This window comes from Ostrinia nubilalis, chromosome 8 (assembly GCF_963855985.1).
Source record: "Ostrinia nubilalis chromosome 8, ilOstNubi1.1, whole genome shotgun sequence".
NCBI lineage: Eukaryota > Metazoa > Arthropoda > Insecta > Lepidoptera > Crambidae > Ostrinia > Ostrinia nubilalis.
The window spans coordinates 11,710,616-11,735,672 of record NC_087095.1 but is presented as its reverse complement, the minus strand read 5'-3'; the positions used below and the strand labels follow the sequence as shown (position 1 = coordinate 11,735,672).

General features: G+C 36.0%; 1 protein-coding gene across 7 annotated transcripts; it reads left to right on the top strand.

Annotated features, from left to right (window-relative positions):
• Positions 1–724: 724 nt before the first annotated feature.
• Positions 725–24,976, top strand: LOC135073950 (uncharacterized). 7 transcript variants are annotated; one of them, XM_063968217.1, is made up of 10 exons: positions 1,372–1,482; positions 5,528–5,670; positions 14,674–14,777; positions 15,300–15,470; positions 19,713–19,771; positions 20,149–20,562; positions 21,100–21,322; positions 22,230–22,348; positions 22,990–23,081; positions 24,008–24,100. In XM_063968217.1, exons 2-9 carry the CDS (start codon positions 5,549–5,551, stop codon positions 23,035–23,037), a joined length of 1,260 nt encoding a protein of 419 aa, XP_063824287.1. In that variant the 5' UTR covers positions 1,372–1,482; positions 5,528–5,548; the 3' UTR covers positions 23,038–23,081; positions 24,008–24,100. The 7 variants fall into 7 exon arrangements, with proteins under 7 accessions (XP_063824285.1, XP_063824287.1, XP_063824286.1 ...); XM_063968215.1 differs by lacking the exons at positions 1,372–1,482; positions 22,990–23,081 and adding an exon at positions 725–832 and having other exon boundaries at positions 24,008–24,976; XM_063968216.1 differs by lacking the exon at positions 22,990–23,081 and having other exon boundaries at positions 20,152–20,562; positions 24,008–24,976.
• Positions 24,977–25,057: the final 81 nt, after the last annotated feature.

Below are 25,057 nucleotides of genomic sequence, written 5' to 3'. Positions count from 1 at the left end.
CGATACAGGGAACTGCCAGAAACTGTAAGAAGCTCAGAACTACGGTATTTTGCACGACAGGTGCAAAGCAAAGTAGGTAATTTGAATATTTTCTCATAAGTTTCAAAGCGCATTATGGGATGACTGCTAGTTAGTAATAATAATAACAACTTTCAGAATTCATTTTTATTGGATAAAATTTTGTGTTTAGCCTTTTTACAGAACAGAATTTCAGTGATATCGTGAAAGAAATGCATTTATTATGGTATTCTAGACAGGTTAAAACAATTTTCGTTTTGAAGCACCGTCTTTGTTATCGATTTTTTTTCCAATGATAGTAAGAGTATATTTTATTGTTTGCTACATCAATGATATCTAAGTAGGTACTAACTATGTACCTACGAGTAGATAAAGTAAATAAAGATTAGTATACTCTTTAGGGATTGATTATTTGGTTATTTTTTAAACATGAGCATAAACTGTAAAGATTGATAGTAATCCAGCAGGATCTAACTAGGTATTTTACTCGTATAAACAAAACGACGAAACAGAGCAACGCTTTCCACAAATGAATGTGTATTAAAAGAAATCTGTCCTTAGATATTGACATAAACAAAGTTCAACAACCTTGTAAGAAACATTTACTGAAAACACAAAAATTAAGAAAAGGGAACCGGTGCGTTATTTGTCAACTTTTATAAGCGAAGTTAAGAATAGACTGAATAAAATTCGGTAGATTCGCGGTAAGGCGCTGGACGCATTCGAGTTCTGGAAGCCGCGGGCTACACACTTTTGTCTGAAAGTTTCAGCAGTGAAGTTCAAGGTCTTGCGGTGTCAGTTCAGTTAGTTCTAGGTCAGTTCTGTTCAAACTTGGTGTTAAAGTAAACAAATTGTATGATAGCTCGACGTAAGTCATAAAACATATTCATTTCCATTCAAGAACTAATACAAATAACATATTAACAGTTTCAACTACTTATTTTTGCATCATAAGCATTTAACCTCCAGTTTACATTCATATAAATAATATAGACACGTGACTCAGGTATTTCTGAATCTAGTCTGGCACTATAAATATCGTGTTGAGAATGCACCCACATAATACAAGATTAATACAACAAACATATGGGACAAATAAATGAAATATGCAGTGATAAATAAACAATTAATTAATTATATACGAAAAATCCAATAAAGAGAATACGAGATAGAAACTTCTAGTTATAAGTCTACTGAAACAAAACGAATGCCGTTCAAGAGTAACTTTTAAGCTGAAATTCTTGCCTCTAAAACTTTCTGCATCCTTTCATCGCGGTCAATGTTAACGCTAACAAAGTATGCTTTTGCAAAATTCGCACCTGTTGATACGGAGGCGATTGCCGCGATCGCTGAAACATCGCAGGTGAGCATCATCCACTCGTGCGCAAGGCGCGTGGGCGGGCGCCGCCCGCCTCAGTTAGAGACGGGCTAGCAAACCGCTCGCACGAACCCACGCCGCACAAGGTACAAAAAACAAAAAACGCCGCTTTATCTAACATTCGCACTAATATGCCACAGTCGCGCACTTGCAAACGCTAATCACCTGCCGACCTCGACATCCATGACTAACTTCACGTACAAGGTGTTCGGTTACAAAAATAATCCATCATGACTTCACAGTACTGAAATAACGCGGACCGTTTTAGCGTGAAAGCGCTCCAGCGCTGAGCGAAGCGGTTTTACATGCACGTCTTCATTACAGCTTGATTGATGTTTGTATGACCGTAGTGTCAATCAGCTTCTGCATACACTTAAAAGCTTTAAATGTCTTGTAAACATTTATATGTAACGTTTCATTCACGCAAGACTATTTTATTCATTTCAATCCGTGAGCAATTCAAAAAGATCAACGTGTGACGATTAAGCGTAACTCTTTGTTAATTCCATACGGTTTTGGTCTAATATTAGTATGTTATTTTTGAATATCGTGTAGTCTGCATTATACGACGGGATTATTTCTAACCTTGATGACGCTATTGTTAACCTTGTTCTTCTAAAAACAACTCTTTTGACCTTACGTCTCGTCGAAACGAATTTTCTCGCCCATGGCTGGAATAGTGAATAGTTATTTATTATTATTATTTAATTTCTGTATACTCTTAATACGTGTATTGTCATAAAGATTTTAGCTTCAGATTGAATATAATAATTTTCACAATCGGAGTAATTCAGTTTACTTTCATTGGAATTATTGTCTCCAACATTTGAGTTTTGATGCAACGAATGAATTCAGAGCAATAAAGCTTAACAAACAAGACGTATTTTCATTGTTGTAACAAATAAAAAACGGTGTATTAAATCCGAAAATAAGCGCCAAAATATTTATTACATGCTCGAGCAAGTCCAACACGAAAATAGACTATATCTCTCGTCGTTCTCATTATATATCGCATCTTCGAAAGAGTATGTACGATAACAAACTGTCCAGACGCCTACGCGAATTCTCTTCTCAAACGCCAAATTGTGCAGGGAAACAAAACTTCAAAGAAAGATTGTGATCTTCGTCTAACGCCCCTGGCGACTGCCGGGCCCGTGAACTACATTCCCTGACCTCTAATGTGTCGTCTATTGCACTTGACGTCTCGGACTCACCTTTTGAATGTCAATGTACTCAAACAACTGACAATCGAATTTAAAGCCCATCATTTAGTAAAATACAAAACATAATTTACAATGAAACATAAAAGCTTATCTAAAGCACTACGAGCATTTCTTGAAAGTTCTTCAATTTTAATTAAAAATTATAATTCTCTAAGATCGAAAGCTCTCATTTAAAGAGCAAAATAGCTAGGCAAAACATGCTGAAACTGAAAGTCATAGTATGTCACATCGAGAAATTTTATTCCAGTTGTCTATTTATTCATAAAAAAATTGTCGGAATTTTAAGAGTTCCATGAAGATTAAGTATTAATTAATTAAAATAGCTTTATCTAATAATTTAGAATCTAAATTAATTAGATAAATACAACTATGACTTCACTCACTGGGTAAAAGCCAAGCGTCGTGCTTATTATTATGTGACTTTTAGTCAGTGTTTTCATTGTTTCCTTCACTGTGAGTCGTTTCTACGAAGTGATCATAGTTCACTTGTTTTAGTACTCTGACGTCAACCACCTTGAACTCTGACTAATTTCAGTTTCAGTAAAATTGCAGACAATTACGTCTTGTTCAGCTTACAGTAACTTTTCTGTTCCCTATTATTTAAGACTTCGCTGATCACATGTCTGTCAATGTAAAACACATTTCAAAGATTTCATCGACTATTATAATATAGATTTTCTTGTAGGTTTCTTTTCATGAACAGGGTAATTCTCAATCTTAACCTAATGACAAATATCAGGTAAATGTACAAAAAATAAGCTTATTCATTACTGAAACTGTTATCTTTAAAGAGATTTTATACAGCATAGCGTCAGATATCTCAACCCGGCGCATTCCTAGAGATTTTCCGGTGTAACACGCGCGAGTTACTTATGTTTTGTTTTTCCACTTGAACCGCGGCTAATTCAAGAGCCGGTGACTTCCGCGGCGTTTCGCAAGCGGCCGCCAGACAAATTACTTATAGACTGGAGAATCACCCAAGTGATCTGTCATCATGTACGGGACTGATTGTAAATGATTTGTCATCTAAGTCAAATAGTATATTCTTATGCAAATTTAATAAAAGTACCTTCTATTGATTGACTATCTTCAAAAATCGTGGAAAGCCACAACTCAACTCTGGAATTTAATAGAGTTTTTACTTATCTTTTAGTAATTTAGTTAGTAGTAGTTTTCAGGTTAAGAATAGTTAAAAGCTTAAATATTAGTTTTAAAGATTTACAAGATTTGTTCGACACCCACAATCTAAAACAAGTTTAGCCTCAAAGATAGATTTGTTGATTTAATGTCCGCTGCGAACACTCTACCGACATTAATGGTTGATTTCACGAGTGGATAAATAACTTTCCGACAGTCCTCGACAAATTAAACAGCGAGCGCCACTCGAAAAAATTAATATCCCCCAAATTGAACGAGATGAGAAAACGTTTCAAACATCATTCATAACAACCAATAATCACCCGACGCCCGTTCAAAGTTAATATTGAAAACTTATTTCCACAAAGGTTACCTGTTTCAAGCACATTAGGGAAAAATATGATATCCGACGTCTCGGCGCGAATGGCAATAAAAACGAAATAAGAAGACGGTGTTGCCCTCGCGAATCTTGCGCGAGAGTAATAAAATTATCTCATGAGGATGATATAAATCGCCACCTTACTTCTTGACACTGCATCTTCAGCCATTAACGTTATTTAATACAAATACGCGTACTTAATAATTGCCCCATCGTTGTTCACTTCGATCACAATAGTGAAACAAATGACGGTGATTTACGAGACGCTTGTTACGGATCACGATTCAATTGTTTCATTCACTGCTTCCATTTCATCTCAAGGTTTGCGTCGACGTTATAAATGAAATTCAACTAGTTTATTAGAAAACTGATTAACTTTTAAAGACCCAAGCACAGATTACATCATTACTAATGACTTATTACCCTTTCGAGTCACAAAAGCTTCATTATGTTGAAATGTGGACCTTAGATGTTGTAAGATAGCTGTGATTTTTCTACGAAAAAGCTCTATTTCTGTTCTGACTTAGTAACAGGTCTTTATTAGGCCATAATGTGTGTAAGACATACACATTCGCAGCTCATAAACGAACTACTTCTCGTAGTCAAGGGGCATAAATTTTATTACACACTTGAGGAGGTAGTTAACACTAGTAGAAGGTTTATTAAGTGTGCGTACATAATATAAAGTTGATAATGAAGAACATAATTGAATCAAATGTAATAAAGTAATCAAAAGAACTCCTAGTCAGTTCTTGCTCATCTTCCATCAAACGAAACACGTACTTATAAATGAGAAACATTCCCTGAAAATTGGTTTTTAACATGTCGATAGGTATGCAGACTATTGCTAGCTAGCCGTCCCGTGCTCTTACAGCGAAGTAGCAAGAATTTTGAATCCGTGATATCATGAAATGTTCAAAAGATCATCATCATCATTTCAGCCATAGGACGTCCATTGCTGAACCTAGGCCTTCCTCAAAGATTTCCACAATGGCCGGTTGGTGGCGGCCTGCATCTAGCGCCTTCCCACTACCTAAAGTCCAAAAGATACTATACTATGCTGAATGATAGAATCAATGAAAAAATAACTTCACAAATAAAAGTATATTAAAACAAAAATGGTGTACTCTAAATCGAGCGACAAAACGAGCTTTCTCCTCAAACTTTCCTCAACGCAGCGCATTCTGCATCTTAGTTGTGGTTTTACGCGTACCTAACGAGCTATTTTGGCTCTAAATAATTAATTTATTCTAGTAAATATTCCTTTACAAAATATTGATTGTGTCTGTTCCAAAGGGTAGAAACTAGACCTTGTTATCAAATTGATCTAAAGTAAACAATAAGCTGTAAGTTCAACAATTTCCTAACCAAGCATTTTGTTTGCAATTCCAGCGCTGAACGAACGACTCAAAGATGGCCACCGGCCCTAAGATAGTGCACAAGCAGTTCAACTCGCCCATCGGGCTGTACTCGCAGCAGAACATCCAGGAGACCCTCAACAAGCACATCTCCAACCTCGACAATGGCTCTGTAGGGTGAGTTTCAACTAAAGAAAATAGGCCAACGCGACAACGGTGAAGGTCGAACTTGCCGACTTGAGATCCTAAGAAACGGCGAACCCAGTCGACGCTAGACTATTGTCGTGAACCCACTCCATGCTTAATGGTTACAGTCAAATAGTTCATGACACCCAAAGTGGCGAAAAAGTTGATAACACAACCATATTCCATTTGTCAAAGACGTGTTGCGTACTTTTTGGCTATTTTGGGTGGCACAAACTATTTGATGCTTATACAATACAAAAAGATACATAATACAAATTTTCACAGATACAGATAATTTATCAGCAGACTCAGGAAGGCCTTAGTCTGGTGAACCCAATGTCCAGCCAAGTTCAATAAATTTAATGCCGTTGTGCTTTTTAGTCGCATTGTCGCGGCTCACATAAAAAGCGAGCTCTTATAACTTGATAAAGCATAATGTCCAGGACAACGTCTACAAGCTAGAGAGCTTTATGAAACTTATTATTAAGGTAGATCCAAACGTATAATTAATTATATGTTGCAAATCCAGTGTTTGCTTACTAAATAAACCGCAATTTGAGAATTCTTCATAATATTCTATTCGAGTAAAGCCAGGGTTAAAAGCTAGTTAGCTATCCCAGCGAGGACTCGTTACCAGGATTCTTTACCGGAGTCCCCACGGAGCGCGGCTTTCGTTCAACTTTCATAAATATTTGTACCTTCTAAATCTATTGCAGGAATTTCACCGTGGGTTTTTCGTTTTCAATGTAATTTATTGTGAAAAATTTGTAATGAATGAAATCTTGGAAATAGAAATACGACAAATAAGTGATTATTTGGCGTATTTCTACTTCAAAGATTTCATTAATTACAAATTTTTCACGAATTTTGTGAAGTGCGTCACTTCTGTGAAATGATTTTGGTACCTACGATTTTATTATGTCTTAGTCAAAATATTATTGCAAAGTTATTTTAGCTTTTATGAATAAGATAATACTTAGGTACTTATTTAAAAAATACCGCAACGCGAAAGCTAAGCTTAAACATAGCTGTCATCCACGAGCATTTCTCGATGCAATTTTCGAGATCTCGATGCACTTACTTGCATTTGCTTTTAGAGCAGCTGGGTCAACACTCTTGCAGATGGGATTCCTGAGATACGACTAATAAATACCTTCTGATGCGGTTGTACATATTTATAGAAATAAATTTATAAAACGGTCCATTTTATTTCTGTAAACATGGCAGAAAAGAGCAGCTAAAATTGTCTCATTAATATTAATTATGTCCTGTTTAAACTTGAGTTTTTGGTGATGAATTTATGACTCTACTAATCTAGAAAAATTATCGTCATATAAACCACAGAAAAAAAGTAAGAAATGTAATACTGAGCATTGACTAGAAATAAAAATAGCGTTTTAAGACATGAACAATAAAATAATATTTTTTTAGAACTTTCGGCTCTATGTGTATAAATATTATTATGAACTCGGAACCTGGAGAGAGTGGAAAATTATTAATGAAAAGTTCAAAGTTTATTTGAATATTTGTGAATGTTTTTAAACTAGAGAGTTGCACAATGTTTGTTTTAGAAAAGGTTATTACCACATTTTGTTAAAAAAAAATTTAGTAATTTTAATACTATAAAAATGTATTACCTAACTACAATAGAAAATGGCCACGCTTTGATAACCAACCCTAGAAATAGTTATCTCTACGTAATACCAGTAATACTATATCTTATTACACAATAAGATATGAGTAATTGAAAACAAAAACACATTGATATTGTCTGCACTTAGCTTTAATTTGCTGGAGTTACTAAGTTACAAATAATATAGAAATCTTTTTGAAGTAAGTATGTATTTAGTACCAAATTATATTTACTCATGAAAACAGTTTCTGGCTCGAATTCTGAAACGAAAATTCAAGTCAAAGTGAATAGATTCAATCCTATGATTATATTAAAGAAATACCAACCGTGAGATAGTGATTTTCACAATCAAAATTAAAGCAGGGTCTAAGTACCTACTTATTCGTCTAATTATTTAATTGTACTCGGAATTCGTAATTAAGCACTTAATGTGTCCTTGATTGTAATATAGAGATGTTTGCTCACCTATCACTAAGTTCAGTCAGCATCAAAAAATTCGAGACACCCAAAGTAACCAATAAGTTCGCAACACGTCTTTGTTACAATATGAATAAGGTTGTTGTCAACATTTTAGCCACTTTGGGTGTCACGAACAATTTGACGCTGACTGTACATACAATCAACACTACGTATTTAACGTATGTAACGGATTGATAAATTAATTGATGAATCGATGCGGTCGCGCCAATAACGTAACCGTCAGTCATGTACTGATGACAAGCGTGCAATTTGTATTGATTGGTTATTAAAATGACAGAGAGTCTGTGTTATTTTAAGAACAAATTGAAAATAAAATTTACATTTGAAATAAAATAAATAAATATACAAAGTACGTCTTCTCCTCCGTTTCGTCTTTTTCATAGTTAAATATATCAACAACGCCATCAGTTTTTCAGGTGACTAGGTATAATTGCTGTTTTTTTTTTAAATCTGCGGGCAGTGTGTAATACATATTTTGTCAGTTATCAGTTGAATAGTATAGTTTCAAATCTATATTAATGAAAATCAGAAGTCAAAAATAAGCAATTCCATTGAGCTCCAAGTGTAAGTAGTAGAGTAATGATAAGTGGAATCGTCTCTACCAAAGAATCGATTGTCACCTAATTACACTACAACCCATTCGTATTGTAAAAAACCTCAAAATGATTTGCAAATAGTCATAAATAATTAACACGTCTAAGAATGTTTCGGAAGCTGATCGGATAGCGATCAGCGTGCCAATAACGCTTGAGTCATGCGGAGTGCATTAGTGACGTACGGGATGTTGCGCCCTACTTACAACCGCGGACACAAGGAAGTAGGAAGGGGGATTTTGACTTGAAGGATGTATTTACATTATTGCAAACAGGTAATAATACAAAAATCCTAATTTATACAACTTGGAGTGCCTAAATTAATACAATTCTAATCAGTGCAAGGCTTGAATTGCCTCTAGGCTATGCAGGCTTCGACTTCGATGGGGACATTCAAGATATTTCCTGTATTACATACCTACCTATTATACAGCGCCATCGTTCGTACTCGTATTAGAAGTACCAGACAATGATTAAATAAACATAAACATAATATATTATACCTACATGGAAAATGCCTAAGTAGATCCAATACAAATGCAACCAAACTGTGTGTTGGGTGTGGGGTATGAACCTCAATCTCTAGCATAGAGACGATTACCAGCCACTGCGCTAAATCTGTCGTCAAAATGGCAACAGAAAAAGTATTTTTAAATGTCGTTTTGGCTTAAATAGCATCGGATCGACCAGTCAAGCGTTACTTTGACTGAAAGTCCAGAGCTACAACAATATTCACTTTTCATTAACGTCAAGAACAACTCTTTGTTTCTTCGCCCACTTCGTAGTTAATTCAATTGTAACTGGATATTTTTCTTGTTTCATCTGAAATTAATATTATCCCGCTGGGGTTAAATAAAATTAGATGTAATGGCAATCAATATTATTCGTAGGAATTTATTCCTGGCACTATATGACTCTACATTAATTTTTCTTGATAGTACACTAATTTATTTTAGAATAATAGTATTAAACATTAGAAAAAGATTGTTAATGAAGCCCACATTGTTCTTCTGTTGTCTCATTACTCGTATAATAATTGAAGTAATAGTTACATAGTAAGACTTATGTAGAGTCAATAATATAATAAATGTATAATAATTATTAGCTAACTTCAGGTATAAAAAACGGTTTAGTTACGTTAAAGACTGGTATCATAATTACAAAAATGATGTGAATTTTAGGAAAAATATAATCAAAATCAATTATTTTTAAATAAAAAATGCCTAATTCCGTAAATGGAAATCCTATTTCTAAATAACCTATTGACCCCTTGAGTGTTTAGTTAAATGTCACGCAATGATTATAGGAATTGCCCCCATTGTAGAATGCTTCCCAAGATAAACAGTGATGGGCCGATTTGAATGCCGTTGACCGTTCAATTATGGAGCGTGAACACGGGGCACTGACATTTACGTGGACGAAATTTAGCACCGAGCCAACATCGCTCGCATTCCGCCATAAGCATGCGGATCATCAAAGAACTCGGCTCACACACATCATGCAATGTGGGAGCTGTCTTGTGAGAATATGCAAACACTGGCCAGTAGCCGCTAATGGAATCTGTTGCCGTTTATGTACAAAAAAAGAAAATTTGGATTATCCTCATCGACGAAAGACAAAACAGAGGCGAAGGCATAAATCAATACAGCCAAAGACGTTTATTTTTTATTTACCTACCTGTTTCAAAGTTTTCAATATTTCTAATGTAGATACTTTTATGTTTTTAAGAGCTGTTTTTTTAAGTAATTTGAAATTAATGCCTAGATAATTATCTAACTACACGTTATACATTGTGCGGGAATTCTAAGTTTTTTGCGAATCGTTTACTTTTAAATTAATGAAAGTAAACCACAACGTCTGATATAATGCCAGATAATTACACATCCTAGCCCATATTTAGATTGCTCTACATTTTAACTAACTACTCGTGCGAATAATTGCTATGATGTTACCGATTACCAAGCTCGGTGTTCCGACGCAAAATCGCAAAAAAAGGCAAGATAACAAGCAAATGAGGAAGGCGCGCGCGCTACAGTCGCGACGCGGCGCACCGGCGCATAACACTGCGCATGCGTTAAAACATTTATTAAAATTAATTTCATAATTCACATGCTGGCCATAAAGTCAATTTAAAATTAAAAAGTTCATATCGAAACTTTTTTACAATTGGAACATTATTATTTTTTATTTTGAAAAATGATCCGCGATATTCATTTGTTTTGCTATCGGCAATTTTTTCTAAAAAATAATTTCGGACTGTGATAGCAGTTCTGTTTAAGTTTGCGTAAAGTTTTTGTTTTTGATACTTTAAAGTCAATATTTCTCCTAATCGTTAACCTTCAAATCGGGTTTTGGTAAAGTAAACAAATAAAGGAATACTTAGTCACAGTTATCAAGAAATAATAGTGGTGCAAACAGCTGTCTTGTTAATTTGCTGTATTGTTATTGTTCGTAAAGAGGACCACGTGCTCGCAGATATGGCTACAGACGTAGAACTAAACGGGTGAGATAACTATTTTTGATTTATTTATCTAGTTTTTAAACGCTATATGATTCGAATTTTATTTAACTATATTTTAAGCAGGAATATGAGTTTGTTCCGCGGAAAGTCATGTTAACTAAACATTTCTACATTACTTTGTACTTAATTGTAAAATATTAGTTTCAAGATTTGTAAATAAAAGTGGATAATGATTAGTTTCACTTTCGTGACTAAGATCATATAAATGTAAATTGTCTTTTAATACATGTTTGTATTGGCATCAACAATACATTAAATAAAAAAAATATTGTGTTCATTTAGAAATTATTTGAGAATTTTCTAAGGTATACGTAGATAACGTTGACAATAAGTTTAAGCAATTAATAGAGTTCTCCTTACATCACATTAAATTTTAGTCAATATTAAAATTAAAACTCTACAATCAGGATAATTAGTATTTAGTAATAAGGTTCAGGTTCAGTAAATCTTAAAGGTAATAATAATTATTTGCTGGTCATTTACCTTAGAACCCATTTTAGTAGAGTTTAAATCTAATTACAAACGAATTAAGGTCCATTTGTCTTTCGGCGCACATTACCATAAACTTGCCTAAGACTTCAAAACAATTACGAACAATTTATGATGTGTAAATGCCGCAACTAAGATTTTAACTTACTTACTAAGAAAGTGAATGTTATCGTTTAATTGTAACAGAAAAAGTTGAGAGAAATAATTGCTCTTATTGAAAACAACGTTAGTGCACTCAATACAACTTACACAATGTTTTACTTCTCGCTGATAGATATCATACCAATTCAATTAAAATATTTTGACGTCTAATTTGAACTGAAATTTTATATTGTTACACTTTTTGTTAAAGACAACTATTGTTTCGTTTCTTATTAAGTTTTTTCTTAAGTAAGTAATTGAATTAAAAATACTATGTCTTTAATTAATGTCACGATCTACACACTTATTTTATGGCATTTTGTTTACTATTTTCTCAAAGTAGAGTTACCGTATCCCACGATAAAATCCAAGATAAAAACTGCGAAACATCTAAGGAGTGACAACGTCTAAAATCTAGGACATAAAGTGTACACAAGAGAGCACATTACAGTAAACACTGCGGCATCTTATACCATTGTAACAGGTGTTATTTTTCTACAAAAATGTGTAGTCTGACGTGCTGACGACTGTACAAAGTTGCTTTCGAGTTAGGTGTCGGCCATGTGCAAGCTAAGTTTCCTATTAAGGGAATCGAGTTTACGTTCACCTCGATACCATATGAGTATCAGGTGTCAATGTCAGGTTTGTTTTTTTGCAGAAAGAAGAGCGTATAATGTTTTCTCATTCTCTAGATCAAACTGGAGAAAACTTTTTAAGTTGCAAAATCGCACCGATTGCACTAAATAAAAAGCTATCGCTAAATGGTTGATAAAATATTAATTTATTCCTACTTTGTTACTCGTATGACGTCACGTGATCTCATATCCTTATAGATAAACAATTAACAATCGCAATATAATAAAAAACGCGTTGATTAAGTGAGTGACATAAATAATTCAATTTAATTAAAAATTAATCTAGTCTTGCTTAGTCGCCTTTTAATTAACAGACACTATCAAAGTTTATTTGTTTAATAAACCAACAATTCGCAAGTGAAAGTTTATAAAAATATTGTTAGGATACGATGCATTTATTACGTTCCAACACCTCCGATTTTCGAACTAAACTATTAAAAATTAGTCTTGTAATTTGTTCAAAACGCAATTTCTAAACGGAAATGGCAAAATAGTAAATAGGCTGAGAACTGAGAAGATTCCAAAGTGCAAATACAGTTAAACACAGTTCCAGCAAACAGATCGAACGAGTTCCAAACTCAATGAAGGTGGGATTAGCTATCTCTACTGTAGCGCGGTTTTTGCAGAAGCTTCCCACGGTTGTGCGACGCTCAATAGAGTTAGTTTTTCCATGACTTTCAAAAAGGAAAATTGATTTAGTGCGAAAGTAGAGAAAGTCGCAAAAGAGGAAACTTCGAAAAATCTAAATTACCAAACTTTATTACACGTTTGAAACTTACGAATCTTTTTAGTAACGACGTTATAGCGGTTGTCGTGAATTTTCCAAGATTTTCCACTTTTACCAAAAGTTAATTGTTTTCATTAAGCACACGTAAAACTCACTTGTTCAGTTTTCTTTAAATTTTTGTGGTATTGCGTTTGATTTAGATCTCATTTGAAATAAGTACTTACCTATCTACGTAATGTACATCACTATTAATGACCACTTTTCGTCCAAAATAAATGTCAATATTTGCTATAGTTCATTCTTTGATTAAATCACTACCAATTTTTCAATTAGCATTTAGGATTACGATTAGTTTATCAGTCTTAAAAACAAGTCAATAACTTGGAACGAAAATCATTGGATTGGGCTCGTACGCGGCTATTGTTCGAATATCCGGTTTTCGAGTATCCGGTAATCCGGTGTGTGGCTATCCCGGATATTTGGAATTCAAAATCCACCCAAACCACTATCATCACTGCATTCTGCAATACACTGCATGTTTTATAATTGAGAGCAACACTAGTATATAAGCGGTGAGACTGGACGCAAAATTTTCTTAAATAATTACACCAACAGCCAAATAGACTTCAAAATATCGTAGTCTTAAACAAATTTAGTTAAGAAGAGCAATTTTAAAGTTTTTCTAGCATAATTTCATTCGCGATTATTAATTAAGTTGTCATAAAAATATATTGACCCTATGCAGCTCATCCAAGTCAACTTTATATCGACGTATTGTTGGGTAGCGCGAGTTAGGTGTGTAGAGCGCTTTAAACAAACTATGCGGACTATTTCTACATTTTAACAAATCGTTTGGAGTTTTATTGGCAAAAGATTTATTGGTTGCTCATCCATAGGTTAAAAATAGAGGTGTAAATATCAATAGCATATACTAGGAATTATTTTTAAACTTTATTACTTGAACATTCGCCATAGCATGATCACCGGTTGCATTCGACTGGTGAATCATCACATGACTGTACAGACGATGATACTGATTGTTGTCTTAAAACGTCTGGCACGTTGACAATTAATTAGTAGCAATTATTATTGTTACTCCAATTATGGTATATCAGCTGGTTATATCGATTTTTTTAAGCAAGACAAGGCGGTCAGTTGACCGCAATCGCACCTGGTGTTAAAAATGTATTGGTGCTCTAGATAGGTTACGTATTTTGTAGATACAACACAATAATGGTAGAGATTGTTATTTATTAACGGTGTGTGTATTTTAAAAGTATTGTATGCACATTCATTAGCAAATCATAAAAAAACATGAACGAATGAGTCTCAAATTACAGGGTAATAATGTAATGAGTAACTCTAACAGAGCGAGAAATAATCATAATAAAATTTAAATCGATTCTAATTCACGCCAGCTAATATCTCTTTCTTGTCTGTAATTTATAATTAGCTATAATTTGAGAGTGGAAATTGTTTTCCAGAGTCCTCAGTATTTATAAATTACCTACTTTCCAAACACCAAGAACTTATTATTTATTTTATGTGTCACTGCAACTAGTAAGAGGGCGCAAACTGAACTTTAGTTTTGGTGAAATGAACAATTGAACACTCGCTTTGTACAATTTAGGGCTTTCTTGTCTGTTACATATTTAAACATAAGTAGTAAATTTTAAGACCACCTACTTATATTGGACTTAGTCCAGAGCCCTAAAAAATGCACTGCAATAAATATATAGACTTCCATGTATTTTATACAAAACTTTATTTTGCAGCATTGACTTCAACAACCCCACCACAGACAAGCCTGCTAACCTCGCCAACTCAGCAGTCCTCAGAATGCTGGAGGAAGAGGAGAGGAACCGAAGGGGATACCCTAGTGAGTACTTATCACTGTATATGTACTATAACTTAAATTTTGATTTATTAATGGATGTTTGTTTCCTTATCCTACCTATATCTCTAGTTTGGATTATTTAATATCTTTTTATTTAAACTTGACATTCGTAACGAATATTTTTGTAAATGGGCTGACCCCACAAAATTTGACCACACTTAAATTAACACGTCTGTAAAACTTTATGCATCAATTAACGAAATATTTTCATTCTTATAATTTAGAAACCCAATCGTTTCTTTATAATTTTTGTAAAGTTTTAATTGCAAGTCCCCGTTTGATGCTTTTTAGTTTACAAAATTTCGTGAACCTTTTCCAACTTTTATTTTTTGTTCACTGGTCTATTCCACAAAGCCCTTAAGTAAATTAATAATAACAGAACAAAAAATCCCTTGAAAACTTAAACTTACGCTGGTCTTTATACTGTTTTTCAATTCTTAAAAAATGCAATATATTGGTGGTTATAAGCTTACTAATGCTACTAAATATGCACTGCTTTGCCAGAACTAGACCCTACCCAAGTGCAGGCGATTTTGGATACCTTGGTTCACACCAACCATCGGTTTGATACCGTCTGGCCCCCGCAGCAGGACCGCATGCGATCGGCCCGCAGCTGGGACGGGCAACTCAACGCCACTGGCAATGTGTACCCTGAGTTCATGAGGGCCACCAAAGGTACCAGCTAGACTGGTAGAGTTAGAGCACTTTCTATGTCACATATCGCGCCAACCATCAGTAGGAAGCTGATTAGATATAGCAATTACTCGCACCATCGCTCGCCAGGCAGACTCACTTCCATTCCCACACCACTACCCGTCACCTAAGTTGTTATTAATATCGCTCATGAAACACATTCACTTTCAGGTCAATCCTGACCGAGCACAGCTAATGAGATAACAACTGTACGTAACGATCGGTTATTAATTGTGTACTGACAGCTACATGTTCTCAAACGTGTAAATAAATCATTTAAAGCTAAATTAATGGTGGCCGTGCTAATTTTAACTTGCATCTGGCTAGTACGTAAACCGTCCAGTTAGGAGTCTTGAGACATTGACACGCCGGCGACACCGGAAGTCGTGATTCATGAATGAATGGAAACAGTTCTATTTTGCATGAGTTTAACGGCCTAATATGAATTTCGTTCGTGGAAATTATTCTTTTGTCTTTTGTCGTCAGTGTCTTGAGAGATCTCCCGCCTACGGTTGAGGAGTTTTTTGTTCATTAGTGAAAGAGTTTGGCAAGGGTTGGGAGCTGTGAGAATGTGTTTTTACCTTTTGTTCTTGATGGTAGTTCACAGCCGACACCGAAGCCGAAAACGACATGTCTGAAACAGTGTTTGTAGGTAAAGAACTCTTTATTTTTTGTTATTCTAATGTGATTGTGAAGTGAATTCAGTAAGTAAAATCAAATAATAAATAATTTCTGCTGTGCTTATTTAGTTTAGAATTTTAAAGTGAGAATTTAATCACCTTACAGTGTAAACAACAAATTAGAAAGTAATGTAATTTTCTTCTCAGTTATTTCGCGTCATTAGGAAATACTTAAAAATAACCTATAAATATTGATGAAGTGTGCTCATGAAATATTTCACAGTAAGTAGAGAAATATTGAAATTAATTTAGTATCTTTGACTGTATTAAAATTTGTGAATAATTAAAATGTAAGTATGTAGGTACCTATCAACTTAGGTTTTATTTTTCGATACAACATTAAGGCATAACAAGACAAAACCCGTAGAGTTTAGACGATGCCATTTGTAACAAAATAATATACTTATACAAATTTATCGTCGAGTAAGGTTCGTTTTTGATGCGGACTGAAAATACTTGGAACTCTTTTCCAGAGTTTCCGTACTCTTCATTCTCTTTCATTAACCTAGGTGTCTGACCGCAGACTTACCTCATGTAAAATGCAAGAAAAAATACCTTAGTATTGTATCCGTATGAATGACGTCCACCCCACTTTAACGTAGCTAATTTGATTCTGGAAATTCTTTAAGGTGACCTACTCTCGAAAGTTCGCCACACTTGATTTTTTTTCTCGATTTTACTATCTTAAATTTTAGAAATCCCAGACCGAATTACTACGTGGGAATACATTTTCAGATTTATTGTACACCTTGCTATTTCTAATGTCGGCCTTGATACGTGGATGTTTCTCTAAGAATAACAAAAAGTGCTCTCTTGACGTAACCTGCAACTATTTCGGATGAGTCGCGCGCGCGCATGAATCAATGTCTAATATTAACCGAGTGCTGAAAAGATGCAAATGACAAATGAGTATACATCGATAGGACCACACTACGTGCTGACGTGATCACTTGTTGACTCATGAAGTAGTTTACAATGTTTTGTTTGTCATCGTAGCTACGAATGAAATGTGAAATTCCTGAAAAATGCACTCTTGAAATATTTTAACTTGTAATGTGGACACAAAGTCTGAAAAAGTATGTTTCATCGATATCAGATATAAAGCAGATGTACAACTATCAAATCCATGTTAAATAAGTGGAAAACAGAAAAGAAGAAGATCTTTACTAGGTAGGCTTTACCAATGAAACTGTCGCGTCTGTAACGTACCTACATTCCATTATTTTTGTAACGGTGCGCAAAACAAGTAACCTTGCGGTCATTTAGTAATAAAGTTTCTAAGAAAATGCAATCACTCCTCCTCTCCTTAGCATAATAAAATCTCTTGGCGTTATTAAAAACTGGTCGTTTAAATTGTATCTGCTTGCTTGGCCGACGAAGTGCAAGCCGAGTGTAGCTAAGTGCTTTAAACAAGTTAATAACAAATTATCCGGAGCCGGTGGCGACGGCGTCGTTCGGTTATGCATACCGTTCGCAATTTATGTGCATCGCATGCCTCAATGGATGCAGTAATTGCAGAACACCATAATACCAACACGGCAATGACGATGCGTGCGCGATTATCGCTAACTGCTCTTAAATCCCTAATTATGATACATGACTATTAGAACTAATTAAGTGGAACTCTTGGATCAGAATCTGAATTGGACAATTAATAACATTAATCTTTACTTTATAAAAAAAATATAAATAACCCTTATTAATTCACGGATCAATTTTTTTACCAAGTAGGTACTACCGATAAGCTTTCGTCTCTAATTTGCGTCGTTACCTTCCACGTCAGCATCTCACGCATTCAAATGAATGCAAGCGCTATGTCAGCGCATTAATTTTCCGTCTCAAGAATAAGAATATGATTTATGTCCTCATTGTTTTCGCAGTGGTAATTAATGGAAACTGTTTTTGTTACCTTTCCAAGAACGATAAATATACTAGCATGCAGTTGTGACGAATTCTTCAGACCAGGGTCTCACTGTGGGAGGTGTGTCGAGATTTCCCGGTGTTATGAGCGGTGGGTGGGAGTGAGACGGGTAGTGGTGTCCTAAAAATGTGGTCTCTCAAAATATAATATGCGGTAGATATTTGTGCACGTACTCACCTGGCGAGCGAGCCAAGTAGATAGTCAAGAGTAGTCCTGACCGGCAAGCGGTTGGCGCGTCTTGCGTTCCAGCTCGATTGGACAGATTTATCGTGAGTCATTTGTTTTAATTCCGTTGTTAAACATTTTATAGGTCAAATAGTTGTTTGTTTTTTATTTTATTCACAAAAAAGTGCAACGTCACTGTGGCCCGTAGCTTTGAAGATTTAATTTTATTAGTTGAACGTTTCTGAAAGTGATAAATCCAGTAAGAACGTCATACTCACTCCATGGGTTATTTTATTTATACATATTCCATTGTGTTAATTTTGGAGTGATTTCCGATTCTATTTTGTAATTGCACATCTTTACGAATAGTCCGAATAGGTAGGTGATGCGCGCGATAGGACGGTTATTTACGGTGCTGGAATTTCTGTTCAGAAATCTAGCCTGCAACTAAACTCTACACCTAACTCGGGGTTACGTCCTTTACCTTAGCAAAGCCAAGTCACCTTGTAAACTTCCTTGATACGCTGTAAATTGAAATCCAATACATCGCTGAAACGCCAAGAACGTACCTACAAGTCTACACGAGATGTTGTTAACAATTTGTTAAGTAATTATTATAACAAGCTAACATAGTTCTCAATTTGTAAGTATTTTAATTGAGTTATATTAATGCTTGTTTTAACTAGAATTTTATTAAAAGAACATTTTCTTTCCCACTTGTTGTTGTTTGTAAAACTTTTTTTTATCCACAACGAGGAATCTCTTGGCCTTCTTAATTGGTTTACTAAAGTAGTTTCCATGTAGGTTCATAAATTGCAGTTTATAATGTTAAGTACGACTTACATTAATATGTTTAACTAAGTAATTAGTTTGGTGCAAATTTTTCGTGAGTCGCAATCAAACAATTTAATCTGTTAGATAAATAAGTTCTGATACAGTTTCGATCCATCTGGCATAACATTTTTTCACTCGGCTACCTATAAAACGATAGTGTAGGTGGAATACCTGTGTTCAGTGTATATTCATTTTGTTTTCGGCCAACTTTATGTGTACTGAATTAATATTTAAGAGACTGATATTATTTTCCTCCGGCTGGCCAGTGTCCAATAACGCGGTAGGCCGAGCTAATTCCAAGATAAATGTGTCATAATATACCTATTTCAAAGAAATGGATACTAAAATTCGCGGTTTTCAGATTTCATCTCTCGGTTGCCTAGGTAAATGGTAATTATGTGTCAAGATTCTATCTCCAAGCGTCGTAAAAGCTTATTTTTGAGGTTTATTCCCATCAGATAAGCAAGAACAGTATCTGTTTTGTTTTTTAATGAACGTTTTCTCCGTCAACGCCTCTAATTTACTTCACGCCTAATTACACAAGCGTATTATCGTTCGCGCCATGTTTATTTAACGAAAAATACAAATTTTAACGGAATTTAATGTAGGAATTATTTGTTGCAGGCCAGAAGAAAGTAGTGTGGCCACCTGTGCCCGAAACGAACGGATATCACCAGCAACAGGTAATTTGGTTTAATAATTAGACACTGCGCACATTAATTCACTTAAACAATCACTGTATATAGAATTGAGAGCGATGAAAGTGCTGCACATAGACGCTTAGGTGGCGGCCAGATAATGCATGCGGTACACAAACACAAACAATATTTTGACGTAGTTTCACAACTGCAATAGCCTAATGGTTTCGGCATCAAACCCGTTCGAGAGGTCGCTGGTTCGATCTTCGTCAAGTACTTATTGTGCTAAGCCCAGCCTAACCAGATGGGCTAACGGGAATATCAGTAACTTATATTCTAATTAAAAAAAAAATAGATCAATGCAGTTGTGAAGCGCGCCTACCTACTGTATTATAAAACTTTAAAATTTCGAATCCCAACAGCAGAGTCCTGCGTACCACAACAACGCGCAGCACTCCCCTTCCGCGCCACAGCAGCAACAGCCCCAGGCCAATTACCAGCCCCAACCCCAGTACCAGCCTCCCCAACCCCAGTACCAGCCTCCCCAACCGCAGTACCAGCCTCCCCAACCTCAGTACCACCAGCCCCAGGCATATCAGCAGGCTCAGGCCCCGTACCAGCAACAATATCAGCAGCCTCAGAGCCAGCCGGCGCACTGCGAAGGCCGCCGCCAGGAGGCCTGTGGCCTGAGCAAGCTCATCCCTGTAGGCCCGGGCGTCCAAGCCCCCTCTCCCTCGTCCCCCTACCGCCAGGGCCCGCCGTCCCCCGGAATCGCGCAGCCCTACCGCCCCGCGAGCAACCGCTGGGCCCCCGTGCCAGCCCCTCTTTCCCCCCAGGTACGGCGGAATGGAACGTCACCGTCGTCGATAGTTAGCTGTCACGCATTTGTTACTAATCATTTTAGTGCAAGATTCTTGGCAATCAAAACTTTGTTTGTTATGCATCAATTACAATCAAACTCACACGCCACGACTCTTCACACCGCACTTCACTAATAGAGAGCTGATGGCACTGTATGGCTTAATGCATCCGTCCTTTATGGCCACATTATGCACTGCCATGATAACTACGCTTTTTACAGCACACGAAATGGATACCATAAATCTGTGTTACGTTTGTCACTAACGTCATTTGTTTCTGAAAACAGTCTGACTATAAATTCTACCTATGAACCTATCAACACTTCAATAATGGTTATGTGTCTCGCTGTTTATTACTTCCTCCTAATATTTTTAGCCACACTTGAACTAAATATTGAATCAAACAATGTTTGCGGTTTGTTCTCTAATTGTAGTTTTCACATACCTAGTTATTTTTTAAAGTAATCGAATTAACTATAACAAAAGTAATAACATACCTTGATGTTCGCGTAGACACAAGGCTCGCAGCCCTCTTACGGGGCGCAGTCTCAGTTCTCGCCGCAGTCGCAGTACTCGCCGCAGCCTCAATACTCGCCACAGTACGAGCCGGCGTACCAGCCGCCACAGAGGCAGTTCGAGCCTCCACCAGCGACCATCACACTCCGTCAGCAGCAGCCCATCCACCAGAAGCCGCCGCCAGTCTTCGCTAGCCAGCCGGCCACAGCATCGTTCCAAGGTAAAGCACTGACTCTTAATTCGAAGCTTCAGTGAGCACAAAAGCAGTAAAAGTCACTGAAACTATCACATTTTGTCAGCAACAGACAGACTATAGCAATTGCCACAAGGTCTTTACTTTTAAATCCATTAGCAAGAAACACTACTTAGTTCGAAGTTCGACACACGTAAGAAGTCGTAGGTAGAGTCCACCACCGTAGTCGTAGCCCGTAGGTAGAGTAGAGCCCGTATAAAAAAAGCTGCCTTAAATTTTAAGGCAGTTTTTTTAAACGGGTATTATGCGTTTCAAAGACAGATTGGGTTTATGTACTTCAAAGGGAAAAGACACATTCGTTAAACTTCTTTCTTAGAGTTGGCACCGGCAGGCTATAATTCCATTCCCTAAATCTGTGAGCGAAAAGATACCCTCACACCCTTACATTCAAGTTTATAAATAATCTCCCTAGGTAACATACAATGAAGTGACGACAAATCATGACGCTAAAGTAAGCAAGTGTAAGAAGTTTATTTGATTTACAACAGTAATAGCAACGCGCGTAAACTTTAAGGACGCGTCTGATATTTTCGCACGGGTACTAAAACAAGATTGCAGTTATATTGTTTTCAAAACTGCCCTTTGTACTACGCTATTGCAGTGCAAAAGGTGGGAGCACGTAAACACTTTGGTGCCAATATCCACGGTGGTCGTTTGTCACTTTATGGACAGTTTATAAGGATTGAGTTTGGTTAAAGCGAAACGACTAGCTTTATGCCCATTTTAAAATTTCTAACTAGGTACTAGCACTGTGGTTTTAAAACTAAGTTTAATTCCGAAGTCATGTTGTCTAGTTTCTGGTTAGGCATGAGGACGACCTAAGACATTATTATTTATTTTCAAATAATAATTTTATGTGAAAAATTGCACATAGGCGGCGTCAACATGCGTGGAGACCAGAAATGGCCGCCGCAGTCGGTGAAGGAGGCCGTCGAGGCAGAGAACGAGGCGAGGAGACAGCTCGCCAAGGGCCCAGCCTGCAGACCACGCAAGGTACCACCAACTCAAACTTCACTAACACAAAGTCCAGTTTCCATTTTCCAATGACGCTTCATTAGCAGCACCACTGTGTGAAACGGTGCGCTGTGTTGAACGACAAATAGCACATAAATCAATCGCCGTTAAATTATACAGATATAAATACAGAACTAATTAAGTGCTCATAACTGTTTTTGAAATGTTTTCTGGTGGCTTACTCCCCAATGATTACCAATTAAGCTTTACTAGTTACAAGATATTTTTGGTTTTTGATAGCCATTATTTTTGACACCCTGTATAATTGGAAATATTTAACAATCCTAAGCTACATCCCCAAGAGCTTTATTTTTGACTAATGTCTAACTTTAGCAATTTATTCTGTAAATATTTTTTTGCTTTTTGTAAAACTACACTAAATATTGTAAATATTTTTAAAATAAATATTTAAATTAGGAATCATTTAAATTCGGAGCATATTCATTGGTATGTCAACAATAAATCCGCCTGAATTTAAAATACACCAATAATAAGGGTGCAAGATAAATCAACCAAACTCAAACCACCTTCAAAATGCATGTAAAGCGTTATCTCTACTACCACAGACACTCACAAGGAGTGCCTTACAAAAGTTTGAACGCAACCGTTGTCTGTTTTAGCCGCGGCAATTCTCGCTTGCCGAATTAGTTGCCATGAACGAGGCGTAGGCGTCGTTCCGTCTGTCCCACGTACAGGACTTTGTACCTCAGTTGTAAGTCACTTGGGACATTATGTGTTTGGAGCTACCTAACAGACTTCGGCACTCGAGGACCACTCTAGTATAGTTTAGTGTCGGGCCTGAGTAATAGACAATAGTCCCGTTTGCACGCGGTTTGGCAAGATCATTTTTGTTTATGGTTTCGATCAATTAAAATCAATATAAATAATATTATTGAACCTAATTTGTGTTTTAACAACTAGGAATTAATAACAAATCTGCCTACCCGATGAAAATGACAGTGGAGAATGCACCATATTTTTCAGCCATTGGTCTTATAATTTTTAAATTCAGTGATTATAATCTTCTGCCAAAGACCACACAATAAGGAATAGTGTCCCTAAAAAGGCCACTTGTGCCCATTCTAAAATTCTAAATGCACAATACTCTTGCAAGCGCGAACTTTGGCTCGCTCAGGCCCAGTTTAGTCGTGCGTCGTCTGCAACTAGTCGCGACACCTAACGCGTTCGTTTAGGCTTCGCATCGCTATCTATGGGAAGACAACCGAGCGTCAGAAACGAAATTCAACAAAACTTTGATAAAATCAGTAAAATATATCTTCACTTATGAGTCCAAGAATCTCATAAACCCTTGACTTGTAGTTTCTGAAGTTTCAGTACAATACACTTTGGTCAGTGGACCGCGAGTAACCAGAAACAATATTTACAAAATTCCCTGGCTACATCGACTGCACCGAACCACAAGATGGGGCAAGACAGTTGTCGACCTATAACTTCACAAGATCATGTAATCGACTAAACAACATACAGACATTCATTCCTCTTTTCTATCTATGGCTTTGCGACGTAGAAAATGTTAGGTTGCATGGGTGTACAGAACAATACAGAATTGCATCTGTGTACGAAGGTGGGGTATTGTTTTGTTTGGATTGACAAGCGATTTTGAACGTTGTGTTATAGGTGAAAAAGGATTACACTACATTCTTCGCGCAGCACGCTCTCAACAACAACTACCCAGGGTACCGCGCGCCGCCCGGCACGCAACACTACGAGGACTACTCAGGCCGATCTTCCTACTAACTTAGATCAACCATTAAGTATTATTAACTGACAGACATTATCATCTCCCTAGAAAATAGTCATCACATGAATCGTAACGGACAAGTATTAATTTGTCTAATCCATAATACCAGTTCACGACCACATCAAAGAACTTTTTGTTGGCATTATTAATGTTAAATGTGTGTCTATAGAAATAGATTTTTGGGGCAAACGCATTAGTAATATCAACGAAACGAATCGTTCAGTTTCATCTGAAATACATGGGTAATTACTTTGAGAAGCGAAGTCTCGGGAGAATGGACTTCAAGTGTAAGTACTTGTATTGACTTTAGGTATAAAGTCTCGAAGCATGTACGGGATTGGACATTACAATCAGTACTTAATTGTAGTATTAATTTATTGTTTAACCATTAATTAGTTCGTAAGCATAAAATACTTATAAAATAATAAAAAATATTGCACCGTCATTTCTAAATGATACTTCATGTTTATTCGTCATCACATTTTTATATTATTTAACTTCTCGATGTAAATGTGCGGCTTTAAACATTGCGAACGTAATAATAAGCGAAGAAAATTATTCATGCTTTTTAATACAAATTGTATATAATGCTCAATTGTCACTAATATTACAGAATTACCAAAAAATACCATGTAATATTTGTAATATTGGCTTTGCATTTGCTTTATACCAAATTTTTATATTTAACCTTGCGTTGAACTATTTGTCAAATTGGCTAAATTGCCTACCTACCTAGTCATGAAGAGATTACTCAAATATTTTGTATATAAAATGTTACAAAAGCATTACTGATTTGATATTATGTAATTTATTATATTTTAATGAAATAAATTGTACAAAATGTCCACCTTGTTGTTATTTTAACTTCTTATACGTACACCAGTCATTTAGAAATTTTATGTAAATTATAATTTACCTATCAATTT